The 21,648-nt window shown below is 45.8% G+C and overlaps 1 protein-coding gene across 1 annotated transcript in view; it reads left to right on the forward strand.

The window, feature by feature from the left end:
• The first annotated feature begins 3,928 nt into the window (after window positions 1-3,928).
• TP63 (tumor protein p63) overlaps window positions 3,929-21,648 on the forward strand; it is a 104,214-nt gene continuing 86,494 nt past the window's right edge. Inside the window, exon 1 of the mRNA XM_074878212.1 lies at window positions 3,929-3,990. Within this exon, the coding sequence (XP_074734313.1) occupies window positions 3,929-3,990 (62 nt within the window). The remainder of the gene's footprint in view (window positions 3,991-21,648) is intronic.

Below are 21,648 nucleotides of genomic sequence, written 5' to 3' on the forward strand. Positions count from 1 at the left end.
TTCCGCCCTGCTTCTGCAGGACACGTGCCTGTTGCAGTTAGATTAACATCACCCTCACCTACCATCAAGGAAACCTCCTAGGAAGGGTAGTAAACGCTGAGGGTATCACAAGCCCCTTTTCCTCCTGAGTTGACAACCTTTGAGGTCTGCTACTGCAAGAAGTTCCCCTTTGCCTGCGTTCCCAGGCTGCCATGAAGTTTGCCAGTCCTCATGTACTCACTCAGAACCCCTCTGAAATACTCAGCTCTTGAGTGTCTGGGGCTCCATCTCCAAGTAGATTTTCTTCAAGGCAGTGCAAATGAGGTTGGCCAAATACCACTGAGCCTTGAGAGCCTCCCAGCTATGCATGGGGTACTGGCAATTCACACACGCACACACCCTGTGGCTTGTGTTTCCACTGAGGACTGTGCTATGCAAAGGAGCGCCTTGCAGCTGAGAGGAGTTTGACGCAGTCTAACTGCAATGGTAGATATCTCTGCCTAAATTCATGGTGAATCAACCCACAGCTAAATGTTGGTTGTGAGCAGCGAAGAGGGAGGAAGCTGGGGTTGGGGGAGAGAAATCAGGAGACTGGCTTTTGTTGGTGGTTGTTGTGCACTATCACCAGTGGGTTTCCGTGGCTCTGTTTTCCAGCTGGGAAAAGCAGAAGGTAGAACTTCTGAGCTACTTCAGAACATGTCCAGATCTCTGTGGGAGGCCAAAAATGTCCAGCTCTCTGGGAAAAGCAGTCAGCTGCTGTGTGCACTGACAAAACGAGCCAAACCATGAGCGATTTGCATTTGCCCAGTCCCAGGCACGAGGGCTGGTAAGGACCTTGGGCAGTTGGTGGCCCTTTTTGAAGTTTTTATGGAAATGCCCTTGCTAGACACACCCTCCCATCAGTGCCTTGTGAATGAGAAGAGAGCCCTGCTCCAAGCAACTACTTCTCATTACAATTATGTGGTGGTGCTTTTTTAAATTATGGTTTTTCAGAAGAAATTATTCTTTTGGTGTGAATTGCAAGCTGGAGACTACCTCTTCTTGACTGTGGTGCTGCTAGATGTGTTTAGCACTAAAAGCAGGATTGGAAGTTTGGGCTGTAACAGACTTGTATTTAATGTGTCTGAAGTACCAAGGGGTACTCTGCTGTGCAGCTAAGGTAGTGTAAAACCAGAAGTCAGGTTCACCCTTGGAGGCAGAGGCCGGCCCAGCAGCATCAATTCCAGGAGGTGCCTGTTGTATTTCACAAAACCCTTGGGATGTATGATCTGGCCATACATCATTATCTGGGCACATGTCAGGTGAGGAGACTGGCCAAAACCGGGAGAGCGGGTCTGAGTCTCTTGGTGGGAATTGTCCAGCCATCCTCTGCCTCCAGTGTGTTGGCCCTGGCACTCAGGCCATGCTGGGAAAGACTCTTCTCCAGCTCCTGTGAAGAAGTAGGCAGGGCAGGATTCTACAAGAACAGCTGTTATCACACGGTATTTCTTTTACATGAGGTTTATGCATTTCAGGCTGAAATCTATCAGGAAAGACAAACTCTTCCAGGCTGTTGGGAGAGCATACAATGCATGGCCACTCTTTTGTGAAGCCAGGCCTTCAGAGGTAACGGCTAGTCCCACTAAGTGTGTGGTAAAAGAAATCGAACAAGCTTCTGGTGTGTCACTAGGAGCCACCATGAGGTTTCAGCAGTGTACCTACGGCTCAGCCTGGTGCTTGTGTGCACCTCCCCAGCCAGGCTGGATATCCATGCTCCCACCCATGGGTGCAGGCTGAAACTAAGTCCTGGAGCAAGACAGCATGAACCCAAGCTCTTGCTCAAATGGTTTATGCAGGAAGAGGACTTGCCTGCGTGTCTTTGGTTAAGGGTGGATGTTTAAAGCTTAGACCAGAGCCAGGCTAGCAGTATGGACCACAAGTTTGCTCTGGTCCCTAGCCCTCCTTGCCCATTCCCTGGAGGTATTTGCTGCCCCAGCAGAGGCGGCTGCACAGGGGGAGGCACAGCCCCGATCTCAGCAGCAGAAGGGGATGCAGCCGCTGGGCTGCATTGTGTGTACACAAGCCCTGGTGTGATTTCCCTCTCTTCCCTCCCCAAGAGCCTGGTTTGAACATTTCCACACTTCTTCCCCAATGATGCAGGCTACAAGTGTTTACTCCCAGGCTCAGCCTAAGAGAAGAAAGGTATTTTGTATTACTGCTCCTTTGCAGGCCAGGCAGGGGAAACAGCGTCCAGCAGTGTGGGAGCCCTTAACTTCAGTAAATAAATACATCCTTCACTTCCAGTCTCTCTTCCTTGGCAAATGCCACTTATCATAGCAAAAGCTGCTTGGACTTGGCCAGGGATCAGCCCTGCGAGTTTACAGGATTCACAATTCACAGATGTTAGGAACTATCAGGCTGAGTGTGGGTGGAGAATGTCAAGTCTGAAATAGCTCCCCTGCCACCCTGGCACAGGCAGCAAAGAAAATGTTTCCACATGACATTCTTCGAACCAAAATTTCCTACAAGGAAAACACAGAGAGGAAAAATAAGAGGCAATCGCTGCTGCCTCAGAGGGCTGCTGGCTTTTGCTTAGGAGGTTGGCATTTGTGCTGACATCAGCACAAAAGATGCGCTGTAGGTGAGCTATAGGGCAGCCCCTTCCCCTCTCTTCATGCACACAAACATATACGTCTGCTTGAAGATGCAATCCCACTAGTGCATAGATACATGGGCGCTATTTTTTCCTGCTGGAATCCATTTTAATTTAGCTCCTGATTCATATTTCATTCATTCTCCAAAACCACAAAACCAGGATAGGTTTACAGCCTGTACTATTTGGATGAGCCACGGAGAGGGAAAAACAGGGGGGACAAAACAGGTTGCTTTCCTGAATGATTTTCTGTGTGACTTGGGGGGAAAAAAAAAAAAAAAAAGAAAAAAAAGAAAAAAGGGGGGGGGAATTAAAGCTTTTATTCATGGCTTTTATTTTCCTTCAGGAAAATCAAACCTGCTTCTCATCTTTGGTAGGTTTTTTTGGTGCACTTCACTTTGCTCTTGTTTCTTTAGGCTTTAGTGGCCTGAAAAAGGTATGATTTCTGTTTTCTTCTTTTCTTACTTTTATTTTCTCCTCAAGATATTTGAAAATATTGTTGTTTTTCATGTGGAAAATGTATATATTATTTACAGAACATCAAAACAATGCAAGATTTCTATATCATCTCAATTTTTTTTGAAAAAAATTTCAAAAGATATAAAGGGAAACATTATCAATTATGTCTGATAGTTTTCTTGGGGGGGAGGAGGGCAGGAAGGGGAGGCCGAGGAGCACAAGTTCAGAGTTAATTTTAATTGAGGAATTTCCCCATATTTTGTCATTCAGCTTTTGAAACTGTGACCACAACAGACTGTTTGAACTGTGGCATGAAAATTTCCCCAGGCAACTTTACACAGGTATTAGCCTCAGAGTTGACAAGAAAACCTTTTAAAGTACGACGATATTCAGCACTGGCGCTGCACCCAGCAGAGGAAACTCCAGCCATCTGGAGACGAGGATGACCAGCAGCCACGGCAGTTTGCAAAATTGCAAGAGCTGCCAAAATTAAACGGTGAAGTCAGGCGGGAAGGCAACCAATGACCGACGAGATCAGAAGTTCAGAGATGCCCCAGATGAGCTCTCAACAACAAGTGTGGCCAGCATACACCAAAGTTTATTAAGGATGTTGAGAGGAGGGGAAAATAACCGTGCAGAAGATGCCCAGCTGGCGAGGAGGGACTGGTGGTGATGCTCAGGTCACTTGATGAATCCCATTGGCCAAGTCCCTAGGAGATCCCACCCATTCGCAAGTGTAAAATAAATCTCTAAAGTTGTACCTCGTGTACCACTTGACCTTATTGCTTTTAGCCTGCTGGCTTTATATCTATTTATTTATTTTATTTTGGTTTGTACCCAAATTGGGGCTCGAAGGAAATGAATTTTGAACCGGCACCTTTCACCACCTTGCAGTACTACCCTGATCCCTGCATCCAGCGGTGAGTCTCTGAGTGTGACGTAATTCTCTCCTATCGCAGGTTTGATCTGAGTGTCTTGTGTAATTGTTAACTTTTCTGCTATCGTCCGGTGGCAGCTGGGCTGCACGCGGAAAAAATGTGCCGCTCTCTTCATGCTCAGTGGAGCTTATTATTATTTTTGGCTTTCTAACAGGTTACTGTTTAATTATAGGCATCCGTTTAAGATATCTTCCTTTTCCTCTTTGGCATTAGAGAAAAAAAATATATGATAAATAACATGAAAGCTGATAGTATCTTTTCCCTGTGTTTTGGAGCAGAAGGTTACTCTGTGTTTTGGGTAGTGCAGGAATTGCTTTAGCTTTCTATAGTGTGTTTATTTGTTCCTTTAAATGAAAAAGCTGCTGGAAAGAATAGGAGCTTAACTATTAGGATCTGAGATTTTTGAATTAAAGGATAAATAAGTCATTGAAAAGATTCAGAGAAGAAAAAACTGCCTTCTAAGAGGGAGCATTTTTCCAAGAATATTTTTTCATTCTGTTTAACAGCCAACCTCAGAGCCTGACAACCACTCTTATTTTAGCTTTGTTGTTACACTCAGTTTTATAACTTTCCAGCAGATAAAAGAGCATGTCCGCACGAGGTATCACAGTATCACATTGTCAGTTTGTTTGTTTCTCCCAATAGAAGATACTATATTTAAGCATGTAAATGACATGTAGATGGTATTTTTCCAGTCGTAAAGTTTGGAGAGGTGAAATCCTCTGAGCACAGTCACTTGTTGAGCTACTTTAAGGCTTGTTTCTGGCTGCGTTTTGAAAAAGCCCTGGCTGGTGTCTCATGAAGGCATTCGATCCCTGGAAGGGTTAACTATTCACTCTGCATCCTCTGCAGGGTGCTGGGGAAGGCTGCTTGTGTTGCATAGCTGTCTTGAAGAAAGGGCTTGGCCACCGTCACCCAGCCCACGGCATTACAGGCAGCTTTGTGATCTCTTCTTCTCTTTGCTCCACTATCGTGATTTGTTGCAATGTTTGTGGGGGTGTTTATCCCCCCCTTAATCCACTGGGTGCTCGGTGCCATCACTGTGCGAAGGTTCTGGGGAGGAGTGTGGAGGCCTGGCAGCGAGGAGGGGCCGAGTTTGAGGCCAGCGGAGGGGAAGGAGGGGAGCTGGGAAATAGCGCACGGTCCTTGGCTGCACTGCCGTGGCAGAGGAATATGGAATGAAGCCGGGGGTATTGGTTTCCCCGGCGAGACCTTCCACAACACGAGCCCCAGGGCTGGCCGGGCACATGCAGCCACGCTCTGATCTCCCGCAAATCTGCCCAGCTTCGCTGACCCCAGTGGGGACGTGCGTGTGTCCAGGAGAAGAGCTGTACAAGAGCAGTGCCAAGCGGGAAGGCGGATTCGGGCTGGCAGCAACGGGGTCTTTAGCAGACAAATAAATTTCAGTGGCTGGAAGCCACAGCCGGGCAAATTCCCAAACAGAAAATTAAAAATAATAATAATAATAAAATTGGAAGGCATAAAGATACACGGGGAAATGTACCTGAGCTCTGGGACAGCTTCCCAGCCCCTGTGAACTCCTGCCAGTCACATCCCGTTCCATGTCAAAGAACAGGTTCATAAAATTGGTGCTGCGGCTCAGGCAAAAAAACCCAACTGTAGCAGGAATTAAAGAAGAAAAATTCCCCTGGCTGTATTCTGTTTAAATGGGCCTTTCTCCTCTTCAAATCTGCATTCTCCCACAAGTCAGGCCGTTCACTAGAAATGCTGCTCTGTGCCGCACACCTTAGCAGTGTGATGAGTTTTTAAGTTACCGTTGCAGTGTGGGAAGCCTCAGGACAGCTTGGGACAGATAGAGTTTGTGACACCCCTCAGTCATAAAACCTGATCAAGATGTAGCTTAGAGTAACAACGTGCCTCAGCTGTTATGCATGTCTGTTTACATGAGCTGAGAGTAGCATTTGTCCAGTTATTAGTGGCTGTGCTCTGCCACAGGTCAAAACTGACTGAAAGCTGGTCCCAGAGGTGCTTTTCTCAGTCTGAAGACATAGTTGGTCTTCAGTTTTAAGCTCCATTGGTTGGATATTCATGATGTGCTGGGTGACATTTGTCTGACTGATTTAACAAAATTCAATAGTTTCACAATGGCATTTATTTTACACAGTTTGAAACACTTTTGCTTTGATGTGGTCAAAGTGCTTTATTTAGCTAATACCAGTGTTCTTCTCTGCAACTTTAAAATTACATCTAGTAATAATCTAAACAGCAAACTGATAACGTTGAGCTGAGGCACACTGGCAAAATAACAATAGTGAAAATTGTTTGAAACCCTGTTAAAATGGGGGGGGGGGGGTGTCACACAGATTTCCCTGTAGGTCAGTGTTGGGGGGAAGCAGCTATAAACCCCAGTTAGCTCTAAGATTTGTGGCTTATATTTACCCTCTGCCATTGCTTCATCTATTAATCTCTTCACTTTGAGGCTGTCCAGCAGGCAGACAGCATGGGAGCCAGGTAAAACATTTCCTTTGTCAAGAGGTGAACACTGATCATGCTTAGGAGCATTAATTAATGTGCCATTATAATGCTTGTATACTTACTGCCTATCGTTTCCCAGCAGTGAAACTATGTGCTGCTGCTACGGGGTATCCAAATAATGCATTAATTCAGTGCCACAGGTAGGGAAAAACACCTGCGTGAGCAGACTCCCAGTGCTGTGTTATTGTTTAGGCCACTCCAGTCTCTGTCTCCACAGCCCAGCTTTCTTGTTTAGGCTATTCATTCCTTTGTAAATGTGGGTATCAAAGCAAAGAACCTCCTGCATCACACAAAAGTACAGACAGCTCAGCTAGGGCACAGGACAGCAGCCTCCTCCTTCACAACCCCACTTGGTGCTGTGGGCACTGGAGTTCAGTGCGGGAGCTGCAGCCCAGCTGAGAGAGGGGCAGAGAGGCACCGGGCACTGACTGGGACGTACCTCCCTGTGCAGAAGCAAGGGGTGCAAAGGTAGCATGTGAATGACTGAAATGAGGTTGGAAAGGTATATCCTGAGTGTGCTCATCTTGCTTCTTCTAAAACAGAAAGAGCTAAGAAATGCTAAAATTCAGCAATAACAGAGTTGAGCAAAAACCTCAAAGTTTTTCTACTTCTGCTTCCTTTATAAACGGATTTGCATGAAATGCTTGAAATCACTGATAAAGCAGGCTCAGTGCTCTGGCTCCTGGGCCTGGGAAGGTGCTGCTGTCAGGACAGAAGTACCTGCGTTGAAGTGCCAAGTCACTAACTCTCATGAAATACTTGTTTGGATGGTACCGTGGGAGCTCATCCTGTGCTGCAGAAAACCCAGGCTAGCTCTGAGTCATAAAATGAACTATCTGAAACAGGCGGGATTTCCACCTTCCAAGAAGTGCCCACCTAGCTGCAGTTGAAAGCCACTTAACGTAAGATGAAGAAGGCACTGTAATTATGATCAAAGTCCAGCCGTTGAGAGCTATGTAATTAGTCTCGCTCTCCAAAGCCACTTTTTTTTCAGCTAATGCTTGGTTGAGGGAGTGATGTTTACAGATAAGTTACGTGTGTTCTTGGAAATAATGGTCTTTAGGCTGTGTTTTACCCAGGAGCTCTCTTCCTTTGGGGCTGTTGGGAATGCACCTGCTGGTGCACCGGACTATGGTCCTGCCTGCTCTGCTCGCCCCTCTCCCCATGCCCAGGCTAATTGGTGGCCTCAGGATTTCGCACCGCTGATGTGTTGAAGGCGTTCGCTGTGGCTCACTCCTCCCTTTTGAATGAAAGGCCTCTCACACAAGCTGCTCTTTCCCCTTTCATTTCTGGATTTGTATTCTCACCACAGTGTGATATGGCCCAGCCTCCCAAATCTCACTAATAACAGAGGCTCGAAAAAAAACCCCTGAAATCTTCTGGTGTCTGCACCATCCATGCTGGAACCCTGGTTTCTTAGACATGGTCCTGGGTTTTGGATGGGTTGCTCCAAAAAATAATCAAACAAAAAAAGCCCAACCAGGTATGTAGAAAAAAATCTATTTTTAGAAGAGGATGAGGGAAACTGTCAGAAATTAGTTGGGGCATGGAAGGGAGGGGAGGCATGAGCCATGACAGCATCATTGGGTGCTGAATTTTGATAGATTTTGGTGACCGGGGTCTTGTTCCAGTTAGCCAGAGCTCCTGGGTTCAAAGGGATCTTTCCTTGGGAGCATTGCATATGTCGCTTCACCTTTCTCCATTGGTTCCCACACGTATCAAACAGGGCTGGTAAACGGACTGCAATTATCAGATAGGAGTCTCGCCAATGTTAATGCTTGTAATGCAGTACAAAGGTGAAAAACTCACTGTACCCAGTGCTCATCATTACTAATTAGCAGTAATGAAACAGCAGGTTTCCTCCCTTTGGGTAGGGAGGGGGCACATTCAGGCAAAACATTGACGGCTACCCCTCCTGATTACAGGCAGCAGCGTGCTGTTGCCCCTTCATGGTTGTGAATCAATGCTGGTGTAAGCAGCTCTCCTTTCAGTCAGGTATTAGAGGATGACATTGTGACAGAGCTTTGCTTAAGCTGCCATAGGTTAACGTCTTCCAAGGAGTGTTTCATCTCATGTGCAGGCTCTGCAGAATTCTTGCATTTGGGCAACTGCACACTTTTTCACTTTCCTCATGCTGTGCTTTGCTGAAGAACAACTGAACTAGCTGTGGCAGGGTGGACAAATCTCATCTGCCTTTACCTTTGAGATAGGAGCCCAAATTTGCCATGCTGGCAGAAAGACCTGAAGCCAAGTAAGGAGAGCCACATGACTTGGTATAGATCTATTTGCAGAAACAGCCAGTGATACAGCAGGTACTTTCCAAAGACTCAGAGAGGGGACAGAAATTGTTCTGAGCAGCTTGTGGTGTGCTCAGAAGAGTTAGTGACTTCTGGAGGAGCAGAACTGACTTCATGCAGAAAGGATGGAGGGAAGCTGGGGAGGTGCTTTTTTTTTATTGGCCTCAGTGAGCTCTCCTGTGAGGTGGTGGTCACCTTCATGGCTGTGCTGTCAACCCTGGGGGAGGGTCCCCAGCTGGAGCCAGACGCTTGCAAGGGGATAGTGTGCAGTGTGCCAAGACACAGCTATCACAGGGTGGCCTCGTGGGCAGGAGGGCTTTCCAGAGCAGCTCTGCACGGAGGACATGCTGCCAGCATGGCACCTCACTAAGGATGTGCGCTGCTGGTGGTGAGGAGGGGGGAGGGTATTTATCTCATCTCTGAGGTCTGTTCTTTGGTTGGTCTCCTGTTCTTATACTGCAGTCTCATCAGAAGTTGGGATTAGAAGATAGTATCTTTGGAAAACACCACTCAAGAGCAGCATGTCAAACCATCTTCAGTTCATTCTTCCTGGCAGAGCCCCTGCAGTCCCTCCTCTGTTTTGTCCCTGTTGGACCTCTTTGCTCTATGTCTGAGAGACTTCGTTGTGCTGACGATGTCGCAACCCCTTCGCAGTCATTGCCAAAGACAGCACTTTTCTCTTTTTCTCTTCAAAACGGTACAGGCCTCTCAAGAGTGTTATAAGAAAATGTCTGTCTGCTTGGAGGTCCTTTTAGTACTGCTTAAAGGATTGAAGTGGAACCAAATTGACAGTTTTCTGTTTTTTCCCAGATCTCAGAGGACTGTAAGGAGAATATGTGAAGTCTTTCATGTGGTCCTTTTTACTGTGAGGAGAGAATACCTAATTCATAGGATCTTGCTTAACTTCCAAAAATACTGAAGAATTTAAAGAAGAAAGTTCTAAGTAGCTTATCTGTTCAGAGATGTTATGGTGTTCATGGTACATGTTATAAATTATAATCCCCTCCTGATTTGCATGGTACCTTCTGCTACAAGCTGACTTGCAATGGCTCCTCTCAACAAACACAAGGATTCTGGCCTGATACAGAATGGAAGGGCTCATCTTTAATTTTAGGAAAAACAAAACCCTCTGACATCCAACAAGTCGCCAAAGGAGTATTGAACTCTTATTAAAAAAATGTCCATAGGTGTCACAAGACATGGGGGAGGATGGAGGGTCTTGGATGAGAAAGAAATCAAGGAAACTTGGCTTTTCATTTGTTGCCTGGCTCTAATCTAGTTTTGCACTTATGTGAAAACCTTCATGGGAACATGGGCATTGTGGTGGGAACCAGTGGTTACATTGCCATATAAATTTTACTTTAGTTTAAAATTTGGTAGCCCATGATCAAAACTGAAATAATCAGAAGGAAAATGTTTTGCTCTAACAGATTTCTGAGGTCTATTTGACTAGGTCTGCTGATATTAGAGAGATAATATCCTTCTATCTGCTTAGATAGCTTCATGAAAACATCTGTATCTGTTCCTAGGGCTTATTTGGGAATTTCTGGTTCCTGTTTGTAATCACTACTGTGTAGCAGACCGTCTCCCCACAGGATTTTGCTGCTGAGTCATCTCCAATCAGGTGTTTGAATGCCACAGGTGGCCTGATGTGATAAATAACTGATGCACATAAGCAAGGGGAATTTGGTTAGCGCATGGAGCTATAAAGAGAACAGCCACCTCCAAGAGTGAGAAGGGGGAAACCCTGCAGTAAGTGATTGGGGGTTCAGTAGGCTCTTTGCAACATAAAAATAAGTCTGCTTACAAAACCTTGCCTTTAGAGGTTCAATGCCTGTCCAGTTTAGTAATGTTGATATGCACCTAAGTCAAGGCATGTTGAAAAATGCGTGGAAAGAAGCTTGCGGTATGCTGGTGAGCTGGATGCTGCAAGCAGCAGCTGCTCAGCTGTGTATTACCAGCAGTATCTGCCTCTAAACTCGGAAGCAGGAGCCAGAGCTGCTGGGCCAAAACAGTGGGATTGCTGTGTTTGTTGTCAGTGGGGTCTATGAGCTGGCTGTAACAGCTGTGAAGTTGTAGTTCAGCTGGCTCTGAGAATTAACATGGGCATTAGGTGATCAAATATTACAGCATTAAAAATCTTAATGTTAGACAAGAAAATTCCTTTACACTGTCTTCTAAGTTTGGTTGTTCATATTTGTGAATTTTCCTCTTAAAACATACAGACCAGAAACATCATTCCTGTTTTTGATGAAATGGGAAACTGATGTATTCGTAGCACTCCAGGAGCTGCTGCTTAAAGATAATCACAAGCAAAAATCATAAATCACATTAGGTGTGGCAGTGTATTGATAAAAATTATAGGGAACCAACCCTGTAATTTCTTAGCACCAGGCATAGTTGCAAAAGCGAAGATCCTGTGAGCGCTCCAGGTAGCGTTCCCTTACACACCACCAGTGTTTCTGATAAACAGTTCACTTGTTCCTGTCTTCCAGGGCTATAATCTGCTCTTAATTCTTTGTCCTTCATCTGCCCTGTCTTGCAGCTATTTTGTGACACAGAGAAAGGTTTTTGCAAGTGCTCTTATTTGTGAGAGAAGGATTCTCTGCCCTTAGGCTTAGCAATAGCTGGCCTGCCACAGAGTTGCTATGTGCTGAAAAATGCAGCCAGCGTGGTATTTAGCTGAAGACTTCATTTTCCCATAGGAGTATCACTGGTGGCAGGGGTGAGGAAAGGAAGTTCTGGTTTATCATCCAAAACACATCAGATGTAGCAGGTTGGCTGTGAGGGGTAACAAGAGGGAGCTTCAACCAAATTCGTATTACAGGAATCTGCACCTAACATCTGCTTTGTTGGCGTTTCTGTTTTGCATTTTAATTATTTACTGAAACACCGGATGTTGCTGTTTACAGTTTCCTGCTTCTAAAGAGTTCTGGGGAATTTCTGTATTATCACAATGATTTATTTTATATTTCTGTAAAATTCAACCTTCTGGAGAGAGTTTAAGAGAGGGACTTTCTAAGTCCCCTGAGCAGTCCATAGAGAAAAGAATTTGTGTGATTAAAGACTGAAGCAGCTTTCATAAGAGTAGGTGCCTTAAGGAGCCAAGAGTCTTACCTGGCTCAACTCAAAATGTCACAAGCCTTTTGCAGTAGACAGTCTGAGACCTTCCTGTCCTAAAAAAGAATCACATATTTTATGTTCTCTGTCTGGGGAAGCTGTCCCTCTCCTCTGACTATATTTATATGACTAAATGCCCTGCCATGCATAGTATCCCAGGGCTGAAAATCAGTGTGGGCTGCATGATTTCTCTTGCTTTGCTTCTTTCTGGTGCAGGGCCAGGTTCGAGACCCGTGTAGGATATCCCCTCACCAGCCTCTCCCTGCCACCTCCTCACAGTGGCCAAATTTGGGAAATGCCTGTCCTGTATGAACCGGGACAGCAGCAACTTGACACCTGCTGTGGGGCATGCAGGGGTGCCCAGCGCCTTCCCCGGGGTTGTAGCTGCACCACACCAAGCACTTGGGCAAACAAACCCCAGGAGCTGTTGGGGTGACCCTGGCAGAGAGAGGATCTGGTTCCTTGACACATCAAAAAGGTTCAAATCTCAGCAAGTTTAAAAGAAACTCCATTCTTGGCAGAGTGTTTTAGTGTCCTGGGGACCGTATGCCCTTAATGCCATGGATAGTGATATGGCGCAAGCAGGGAAGAGGCTGCTCACAGGAAACCTATGCCAGGCTTTAAACAGAGCTCAGAGCACATTGCAGGGCTGCAACCCAGCACGAGCAGTCGGGGCTACAAGCACAGCCAGAAAAGCTGTGTGTGCCTCTGCAATGCTGCAGAGTCTGGTGGCTTGGTCCAGAAAAGCACACTCAGTTCAGTGGATGTAGTTGTAGCAGGAGTGGGAGGGAGGTGTATCCTGCATCTCTTATTTTGTTTGTCTCTGGAGGGTTTTGGATGGCATCAGTGCTCAGGAAAGTTTTGGAAGGGATTGAAACTTCCTTACCATAGAGAAGAGATGCAGAAGCTCCTTCCTTTCTCTTCTGGCTGGCTGGAAACACACCAGAAATGGTGTTTGGTGCAGGAATGTGAGGACAGGCATTCAATTTAGTCTATTGCCAAGACCAGATCTGAGAGCACAGTCCCCTGAGCACCTCAGTCCTGACCCACAAATCTATGCCCAGCTGCAGGCTGAACGAGGCACACACATCTCATGGTCAGGAGTGCATGCTGCACTGAGTGTTCACAGCTTCTGTGGAGCTGCCTGGGAAGGACTCCACATAAATGCACCATATCTAACAGTAGAGTCATTCCATCAGTTCCCCTATAATATACTTCTATGTGTATCAGCCACTAGAGAATACTGTGCTTGAAATGACCTATTTTCTGCTCCTCCGTCAGGTGTTATCAGGAGCATGTAAATCAGCAGTGTGAGAGTTTCTCAGATGATGTTTCATTCCTGCACTCCCTGGGAGAAGCGCTGAGCCCAATTTCATCTCTGGAGGCATGAGCATTGCATATGAGATGTTGTTGGGTTCTGACTGTATCTTTTAAAAGAGGTACAGACTAATGTGGCTTGGGTTTTTTTCTGGTTTACCCCCGTTAATCTTTGGGAGAAACACTGCTCTAGCTTTGCTCCCTAGACAGTAACAGTTGCTCTTTGCACTCTATAATCTCATTTTTATTGTGTTAACAAGCAAGTCAGTCAGGAACCCAAAGAGATCTTCCTGGCAGCTATCCATCACAGCGCCTGTCCCTGGTTTGGGGGAGCATCCGTGCTCGTGACGAACGCTTGATCTGGAGCTTTCTCTCAGATTTGCTTGGCAATGTGGGGCCTGCGGTTGGCACTTCCTCTGATGTCACGCAGTCCCTAGGAAGAGACCAGCTCAGGACAATTAGGAGTGGACTGGACTGTAGGAAGCTCAGCCTAGACCATGCCTAAATTGTCCATGCTACATAAAATGAGACATTGGGCTCAACAGTGCTCACAGTCATTTCCTCTCCAGACAGCCCGGAGCTCAGGCCATGGCCACATCTGAAAAACATGCTTGCATGTAGATAAGGGATAACACACAAACCAGACTTGAACCCAGACCAGACCAGTGGTGTGGATGTAGTCAAGGTCTTTCCTTGCTGCTATATCTGGCTGCAGGTGGAACTTTTCTGTTGGGTTTGGATTTTTACTTTTTTTCCCTAACTCTGTCCTCTTTCAGAGCTTTGTAATATCTAATGATAGCCAGATCCTGACACCCTGGCTGCCTTTCTGAAGCTCTGATGCGCTTGGCTGATTTATTTTACCATCTGTAATAAATAAAGTAATTTCTCATTCTGTGTTGTGGTCTCTGTATTGGTGTGATGGAGGTAGACTAGTGAAACTTGAGAGATGCTGGTTGCACTCAACACTGCAAAATTTCAGTAGACAATAGTTAAAACAGCCCCATTTCCTGTGGGAAATACTGAAAGCAAGCTCCTTGTAAAAAATAGCAGTGAACTGCTGCAGATATTGTTATTGGGTAAATTCTGTGCTCACAGGAAAAATACTGATGAGCAAGGCTCAAATGGGGGAATTTGATTCAGGAAGGTCAGATTTCTGACCATCACTTCTTCAGAACTTTTTGATTTTCCTTATTACATACCTAAAATCACTACACAACAGTAGTGATGAAAGCCTGTAATAGCTGTATTTTGTCATGACTGTCATGTCTTGAAAATTACCTTGCCCACTTTCATTTCTGGTGCTGTTGCTTTCTTTCAGTATTCCCTGATGCTGCAAAGATTTGGATAACTGGAAAGAAAGTGGTTAGCTGTTTGAGGCTGCTTTGGGCATTTAATACCTGCCCTTTCCCCCCTCTTCCTCCAGAAAAGATGAGGGGTCTCCTCATACTATGTAGCAGAATGCAACAGCAGAGATCTCCAAGTCTCCTTCTTCCCTGGCAGCTTGGGGACGTGCCCCCAGGCAACTGCTGCAAACCATTACTGATGGTGGATGAGTGGGTGATGGGGTGATTTGCGGTTAGGCAGTCCCCCTGGAAGCACAAAAGATGGTCTCTGTTGTCTTTAATTGTAACTGCAGCTGGGCAGCAGAGGTTGGCATGTGGCAGCAGGGCTGGAGGCGGCACTGACCCAGGAGACCTCTCAGCAGAGATCTGTGCTCGTCCTCTCCTGCACCAAGTGGAGGAGGCATCACTCCATTTGTCCTGCTGTAAAACTATCAGGGTGGGCTGGCTGGCTGGCTGCAAAAAGTCTTGTGTAAACCTGGAAAGGTAGACCCAAATGCATGTTCTTAGTTTGGTATCTGAAACTGAGCAAATTATTTAGACCAAAGGGATTTTTTTTTTTTAAATGAACTTGAAAATGTTTTGTGGCTTCTGAACAGATTGCCTATGAAGTTTATCTTGCAATACTTATTTTTGGACTTGGCTCAAAAATACCTCAGAATTTTGAGGGTTGGGCCTGGATTTTCCACTCCTGTTGCTTTTGAGAAGACTTTCTCACTTACTGCAGTAAAAGCTCTCACCTCTGCCCAGCAGCTCTGACTCCTCCCTCTCCAGATGGGCACTGCTTTTAGCCATCGCTGCAAATAGGTTAGCGGAAGGGATTGACTGGAAAAGTGAGTTACAAATAATACAGTTGCAACTGATTTTTCATTGTTCTTTGGTTTAATGCTTTTTAAAAATGGATGGAGATTTAAATTTTCTTTTATTTAAATTTGGACAGTTTGGGACCACATGCATTGGTTTTGCATGGCAAGGTTTTGGTAGCGGTGAAGCTACAGGGGTGGCTTCTGTGAGAAGCTGCTAAAAGTTTCCCTATGTCCGATAGAGCCAATGCCAGCTGGCTCCAAGGTGGACCTGTCACTGGCCAAGGCTGAGCCCATCAGTGATGGTGGTAGTGCCTTTGTGATAACGTATTTAAGGGGAAAAAAACTGCAAGGGAAACTGCAGCCAGAGAGAGGAGTGAGAATACGTGAGAGAAACAACTCTGCAGTCACCAAGGGCAGTGAAGAAGGAGGGAGAGGTGATGAACTGACCACAACCCACATCCCCCTGTGCCACTAGGGAGGAGGAGGTAGAGAAATCAGGAGTAAAGTTAAGCCTGGGAAGAAGTCAGGGGTAGGGGGAAGGTGTTTTAAGGTTTGGTTCATTATCCTATTCTGATCTGATTGTTAATAAATTAAATTCATTTCCCCAAGTGGAGTCTGTTTTGCCCATGACAGTAATTGGTGAGTGATCTCTCCCTGTCCTTATCTTGACCCACGAGCCTTTCATTGTATTTTCTCTTCCCTGTTCAGCTGAAGAAGGACAATGATAGAGCAGCTTTGGTGGGCACCTGGTGTCCACCCAGGGTCAACCCACCACACCACATTTCCATGGAGATGGACTGATGGTCAACAGGTCTCTGTGTGCTTTACAAAGTTGGTGGCACTGCTATACCTCAGGAATGGAAGGGCAAAGATGGACAGGTCACCCAGGGGCCAGCAGTTGAGTTCGGTGTTCTGAGCTCCAGGCTTGTGCTCTAACTCTAGGCTTCCCAATACAGGTTGCTCAGGCTCCTGGGTGGTCTTCTGGTGTTTACAAGGGCTCTGTACCCCAGACTAGAAGCACCAATTGCAGTGGGCAAGTGGCAGTGCTTTCACCTTGGCCAGAGCTCCATCTCAGCCCCTGCTGAGAAAGGGAGTGGGTGTCAGGGCTGAGCAGAAGGGGAAGAGATGTCTGTGGCTGGGTGAGGAGGTAGTTTCCAGGGATGGGTGAGAAGGGGAGGGTGGAGAAGGGGGTGTCCAAGGTTGAGTGGGAGATAAGAGAGGTCTGGGAAAGTTCACAAGATGCTGACAGAATCCTCAGAGGCAAAAAAAAAAATTAGGGGTGACTTGCTCCAACAATTAGGGGATGGTTCCTCTAGTGCTGGTGGAGTGATTAGTTCCTGAAGCCCTGAGGACAAAGAAATGCCTCTATTATGTAGAAGTGGTCACTGTTGTTGTGCTGATAATGATGACATGTAGATAGTAGATGTGATGAGATGTAGATAGGAGATGCAGTGGGTTCCCTGGGCTGCGGGGGTTACTGATAGCACTCTGAACTTGTTCTGCTTCCAGAAGCCATTCCCAGCAGCTTGTGGGGAGCAGGCCATGCAGTGCCCAAGCTGGGAACCCCTCAGCACGGTAGCAATGGGAACACAGAGGGAGCCTTTTGCTCCCAAAGGAGCTCTGCTGCCAGCGCTAGAGCAGAGTGCTAGTGTGGGGCCCAGGGCCACAGTGATATAATGGGTTTTGAGGGGCTGCCGTAAAGCTGCAAATGTTGGCAAAAACTGTAGATAGTCTTACTTAAGATGACTCTAACTGAAAGAAGATGATGAATGGAAAGAAAAAACCCTTGTGTTTTGCAGCATGGTGAATTAGGAGGATCATTCTGTGCAGCCGGTTTCACTTTCTTTGATATAGGTCAGTCCTGCCCACGCACCGAAGGCTTGAGTAGAGAGCAGCCAGAAAGCCAAACAATCCCTTCCTACCCCTTTCCATTCAGCTCACACACATATGCTTCCAAAAGAGAAATCCAAGTCACAGGGAGATCAGGATGCACTGTTACAGTAGATTCTAGCAGACACAGAGTTTTTATAGGCAACGCAATCAGCATTCCTCTGAAACAGAATTGCTTTAATTCCTCTAAACATCATATATCTCACAGCTGAAACAGGGCGTGTGCAATACAAGTGTCATTTGCCTAGAGAATAGGAAGAAGCTAACAGTCCTCCCTAGGCTGTCCTCAACAGATGCTGTAGGACACTGGCAGTGTCACAGAGTCCTTTGCCGCTGTCACTCCCAGTTCCTTCTTGTGTTCCCCATATCTCCTTGGTTGGTGGCTACTTCTGAGATCAGGGTTCACCCTTTGGGCAGTTATCTTCTTTCATTTTCTAATGCACGTCTCTATGCCACTGGACCACTTTTCTCTCAGCTGCCCCTCCCCATAACCCATGCCGCTGCCCACATGTTTTTTAGTGAGATATCAGATCTGGGAAACATCTGAAAAACATGGGATCAGGGAAAAAAATGGACATTTGAACCATAGGTGAAAGTTATATTCTCTCTCAAAAACATCCTGTGTGTCGATGTTTGTTATTCCTTACATTCACCCTTCCAAACCCATGCATCCATCAGTCTTCTTCCAGAGATGTTTTCTAGGACTAACACATATGGAAGGAAAATCTGAAGGATAGAAAGAAGTTGCTGGAAGTCTAGATTTTTAAAAAGCTAAATCAGAAAGATGGGCTGGAAATCTAAAGGTGTATAAATACTTGTGAGTGCAGTTCAGCAGGACCTGCCTCTGCTGGGATGGGAGTCAGTCTCTTTTGGGCTTACATGAGCAAAGACCTTGGAATATGGTATCAGGCAGAGAAAGAAACAGGAAAATGTGTAATACTGTGCAGTTAATGCTGGAGAAGGGGGGCTGCTTGTTGATGAAGTAGGCACAGAAAGAGCCATAGAAAGAGGTGCAATACAGATCCCTGAAATTCAACAGCAATCTCCTCTCTGAGGGTGTTGAGAGCCTGCCTGTCTACCATTTGGCTTTCACTTTGGCCCCCCTGTTTACGGCAATTTACCTGTTTGATTACCAAAGGTCTCTAACGGGTGCTTCCAGGGTCTGCTTTGCTGGCTGAGGGTAGCTGATGCGGACATGGGGGACAAGCATGCTCCATGCTTCGGGGAATTCCAGATGACACTGCCTGCCAGGCGCACGCTTGTCCCGTGCTGCCAGACCCCGCTTCCTTCTCCTCTTGCACAGCTGTGAGCTCCATTAGGTAGCAATGTCTACAAATCACTGCAGTGTTAACATGCAGAGCGGGGGGAATTCCAGCAGGACGTGGGCTGCCAAGTTCCTTGAGTTTTAATGGTGTGGGCCAAAAAGGAGCCCCCTCCCCACTCAAGAACTAAAAATACAACTAACACCAAGATTCAGGCAATTAAGAGTAACACTCATGAATTTTAAATCATTTGTTTATCATTGCTTTTGATGCACTTCAAGGTGTAACTGGAGAAGGCAGGGGCCAGCACATGGATTGGGATTGCTGGAGGTGGAGCTGAGGCTGCTGACTGCTCTGTGACTTACTTCTCTATCCAGACGACACCCCATGATGGTTGAGGGCTAATACATTAATCTGTGTGTGAATTAAGGGCTGTTAAGTGGTTAACTGCTGTAAGCATTCAGAAAGGAAGATTAGTTTTTACTCTGGGCATCTGGATTTGAACTCTAATTCTGAACTCTGAATGTGGCTTAAAGCTGGTCACAGCATTTCTACAGCCTTGATTTTCATTCCTGGGCATCAGCATTTTGGTGCCTGAAGATAAATGAAGTTTAGGGGTTTCTTGCTTTGGGAAGTGCAGTGCATACTCTACCTGAAGAAATTAAGGCCTTTTTGAATTTCTCTATCTAGACACCCAAAATCACTAGTTCCTTTTTGAGCAGCACCAGACTGGAACTCAGGTGACCGAGGTTGTATTTCTGGCTGTACGACTGGCTTGCTGAGTAATGATGAGTAATCCTATGACCTCCCGGTGCCTTAGTTTTCCCACAGGTAAAATGGGAGTAATTACACTGTCTTCCTTTGTAGAGCACTTTGAGAGCTATGAATAAAATGAGCCATATTAGATATCATTATTTAGACATTATTAATTATTCTTTGGGTTCATTTGTATAATGTGGAAATGCTTTCTTCATAAGAGTAGATGTTCTTTTTGCATCAAGGTTTCCCAAGTACTCTGCTAGCAGGTCCTTTAGAGGAATGTATCTTGTGAAAAAAATATCAAAATCTGTAGTTTACAAAGAAAGATTTCTCTCCCCATCTGCTTGTCCACTGACTGAGGACTACACACCCAGTGATAGAAAATTGTACACCATTGATAGGCATTTGGTGGGGAGAAGCAGAAAGCAATAACCTGTAACGTTGGCAACAAGCAGGAAAAAAGCTCCGAATCATTTTGCTTGTCCCTACTGTGAAAGATTTCTTCTCACAAGATTTTACACTGTGGTTTTACATCAATATTAAGCCATGAAGTTTGGCATCTATAAACCACACTGATAGTTTCCAAGAGTTTGCACACCATGGGGGAGAAACACAAACCACCCCAGAGCTCCACCTTCTGAGGGAAACTAAGGAGAACTGGAGGTGCTAGGATCTCTTGAAACCCAACTGAGCAGCTTCACTGAGATACCTTATTCATTTTTGGTTTCCCCATAAACTCTACTATTAACCTGGGGGCGGTTCAGAGTGTTGAAGCTCCAAGCCTGTTTTGGATGAAAAAACAAAGAAAACCATGGTATCTCTTGGTTGTAACAGTCAGTCATTTTTGGAAGGAGGTTGCTGGACTCACACATGTGCCCCAGGAGTGCTATGAGCTGCACCCTGTGTCAGATCAGATCCAACCCTGTATCAGTGAAAGCAGGTGGCATCTGCCTTTAAGGTTAAAGCTACAGAGGAGGGGCTGTGCATGCTCTGTATCAAACCTAGGTCTTGTTTTCCTCAGGAGCTTGTGTCTTTTCCCCAGTGGTAAGTCAAGCTTTGGTGTTTTGGGTTTAGCCCTTTCTAAGAAAGGTGATTTGCAGTGAGAGGTGGCTTTTTGGGTGAGAAAAGTTGCTGCATTGCAATAGTTGAGTTTAATAGTTTTCTGTCATTGTTTTTTGGTGTGGAAAGTGGTTTGGGTTTTTTTATTCTGTTGCTTTTCTTTGATGTCTTTGATATGAAACTAGGAAAGGGGAGACTGTGAAGAGTAGAAGCATGTGCTTAGAGTGAGGTAGTGGGAGCAGAAATACCTTGTTTTCTCTCTGGTTTGCCACCAGTTTATGTTGTGCTGGGCCAAGCAGTCAGGGCTTCATTTTCACTTATGTTGGGACACTCAGCTCTAGGGAAATACAATAGCAGTGCACATGGGGTAAGGCTTATGAAAGGAAAATGCTGTGCTTGCCAGGGATTTTTGTTTGGTTGTTGGTTTTTGGTGGGGTGGGTTTTGTTTTGGGTTTTTTGTGAAGTTTGACATTCCTAGTCTTCTGAGAGACTCTGAAATTGAGTTCTATGTGGGCACAGCTACAGGGGCATGTTGCTCTCATTGCCATATTTTGCAGAGATCTCACTAGTTAGCCTGATGGTAAGCTGAATCAGCTGGGATGCAGCCCCACTCGGTGAGCTGTAACACAAAACTTCTGGGGAAATGATCGATCAGGAGGCAGCAGAATAATCAGTGTGCTCAAGGCTTCAGCCCGCCAAGTGAATCTGGAAAAGTGCTTTCACCTGGAGTCTGGGCTGCTCTTGCTTCAGCAAAATAAACAGGATGGAGCTGAGCTAGACCTTAGTGGGAGTGCATTGCTGGGTGAAACCTGTCCTGGAATTCAGTGGTTCAGGAGCAGTGTCCTCGTACTGCGCTAGGAAGTCCTGTGCTCTTGGTGAGGTGTTGCTTCTCAGAGAAGATTTAACCTGCTATTTCCGTTAATTAATAATGCCCCAGTTGTTTTTAAAGGAGAGGCTTGTGGGTGCGATGTCCTATTCAGCTTGTAGTTTGATGGGGGCTGTAAATCCCTCTGTAGTTCCAACCTGGTGCAGTTAGTGCTCTCTGCTTGTGGTAAGCTGCCTGCCAACTCTTTCAGCAGTTAATGCAGGGAATTAGCTTGTAGACTTAAAGCAGAGGGTAAACTAGTCAAGACTTACTACCATGCTTTGCCCTGTCATAGTCAGTAGTTTGGTATAACAGGCTGTGTTCAGTAGTGTTACCTCCTATGTGCGCATTGGGATGAGTGCTTGTGAGTAAAAGAGATGTTGTTTGAATGTCTATTAATAAAAAAAGAAGCTGATAGGAGCGGTTTGA

This window comes from Strix uralensis, chromosome 9 (genome assembly GCF_047716275.1).
Source record: "Strix uralensis isolate ZFMK-TIS-50842 chromosome 9, bStrUra1, whole genome shotgun sequence".
NCBI classification, from domain to species: Eukaryota; Metazoa; Chordata; class Aves; order Strigiformes; family Strigidae; genus Strix; species Strix uralensis.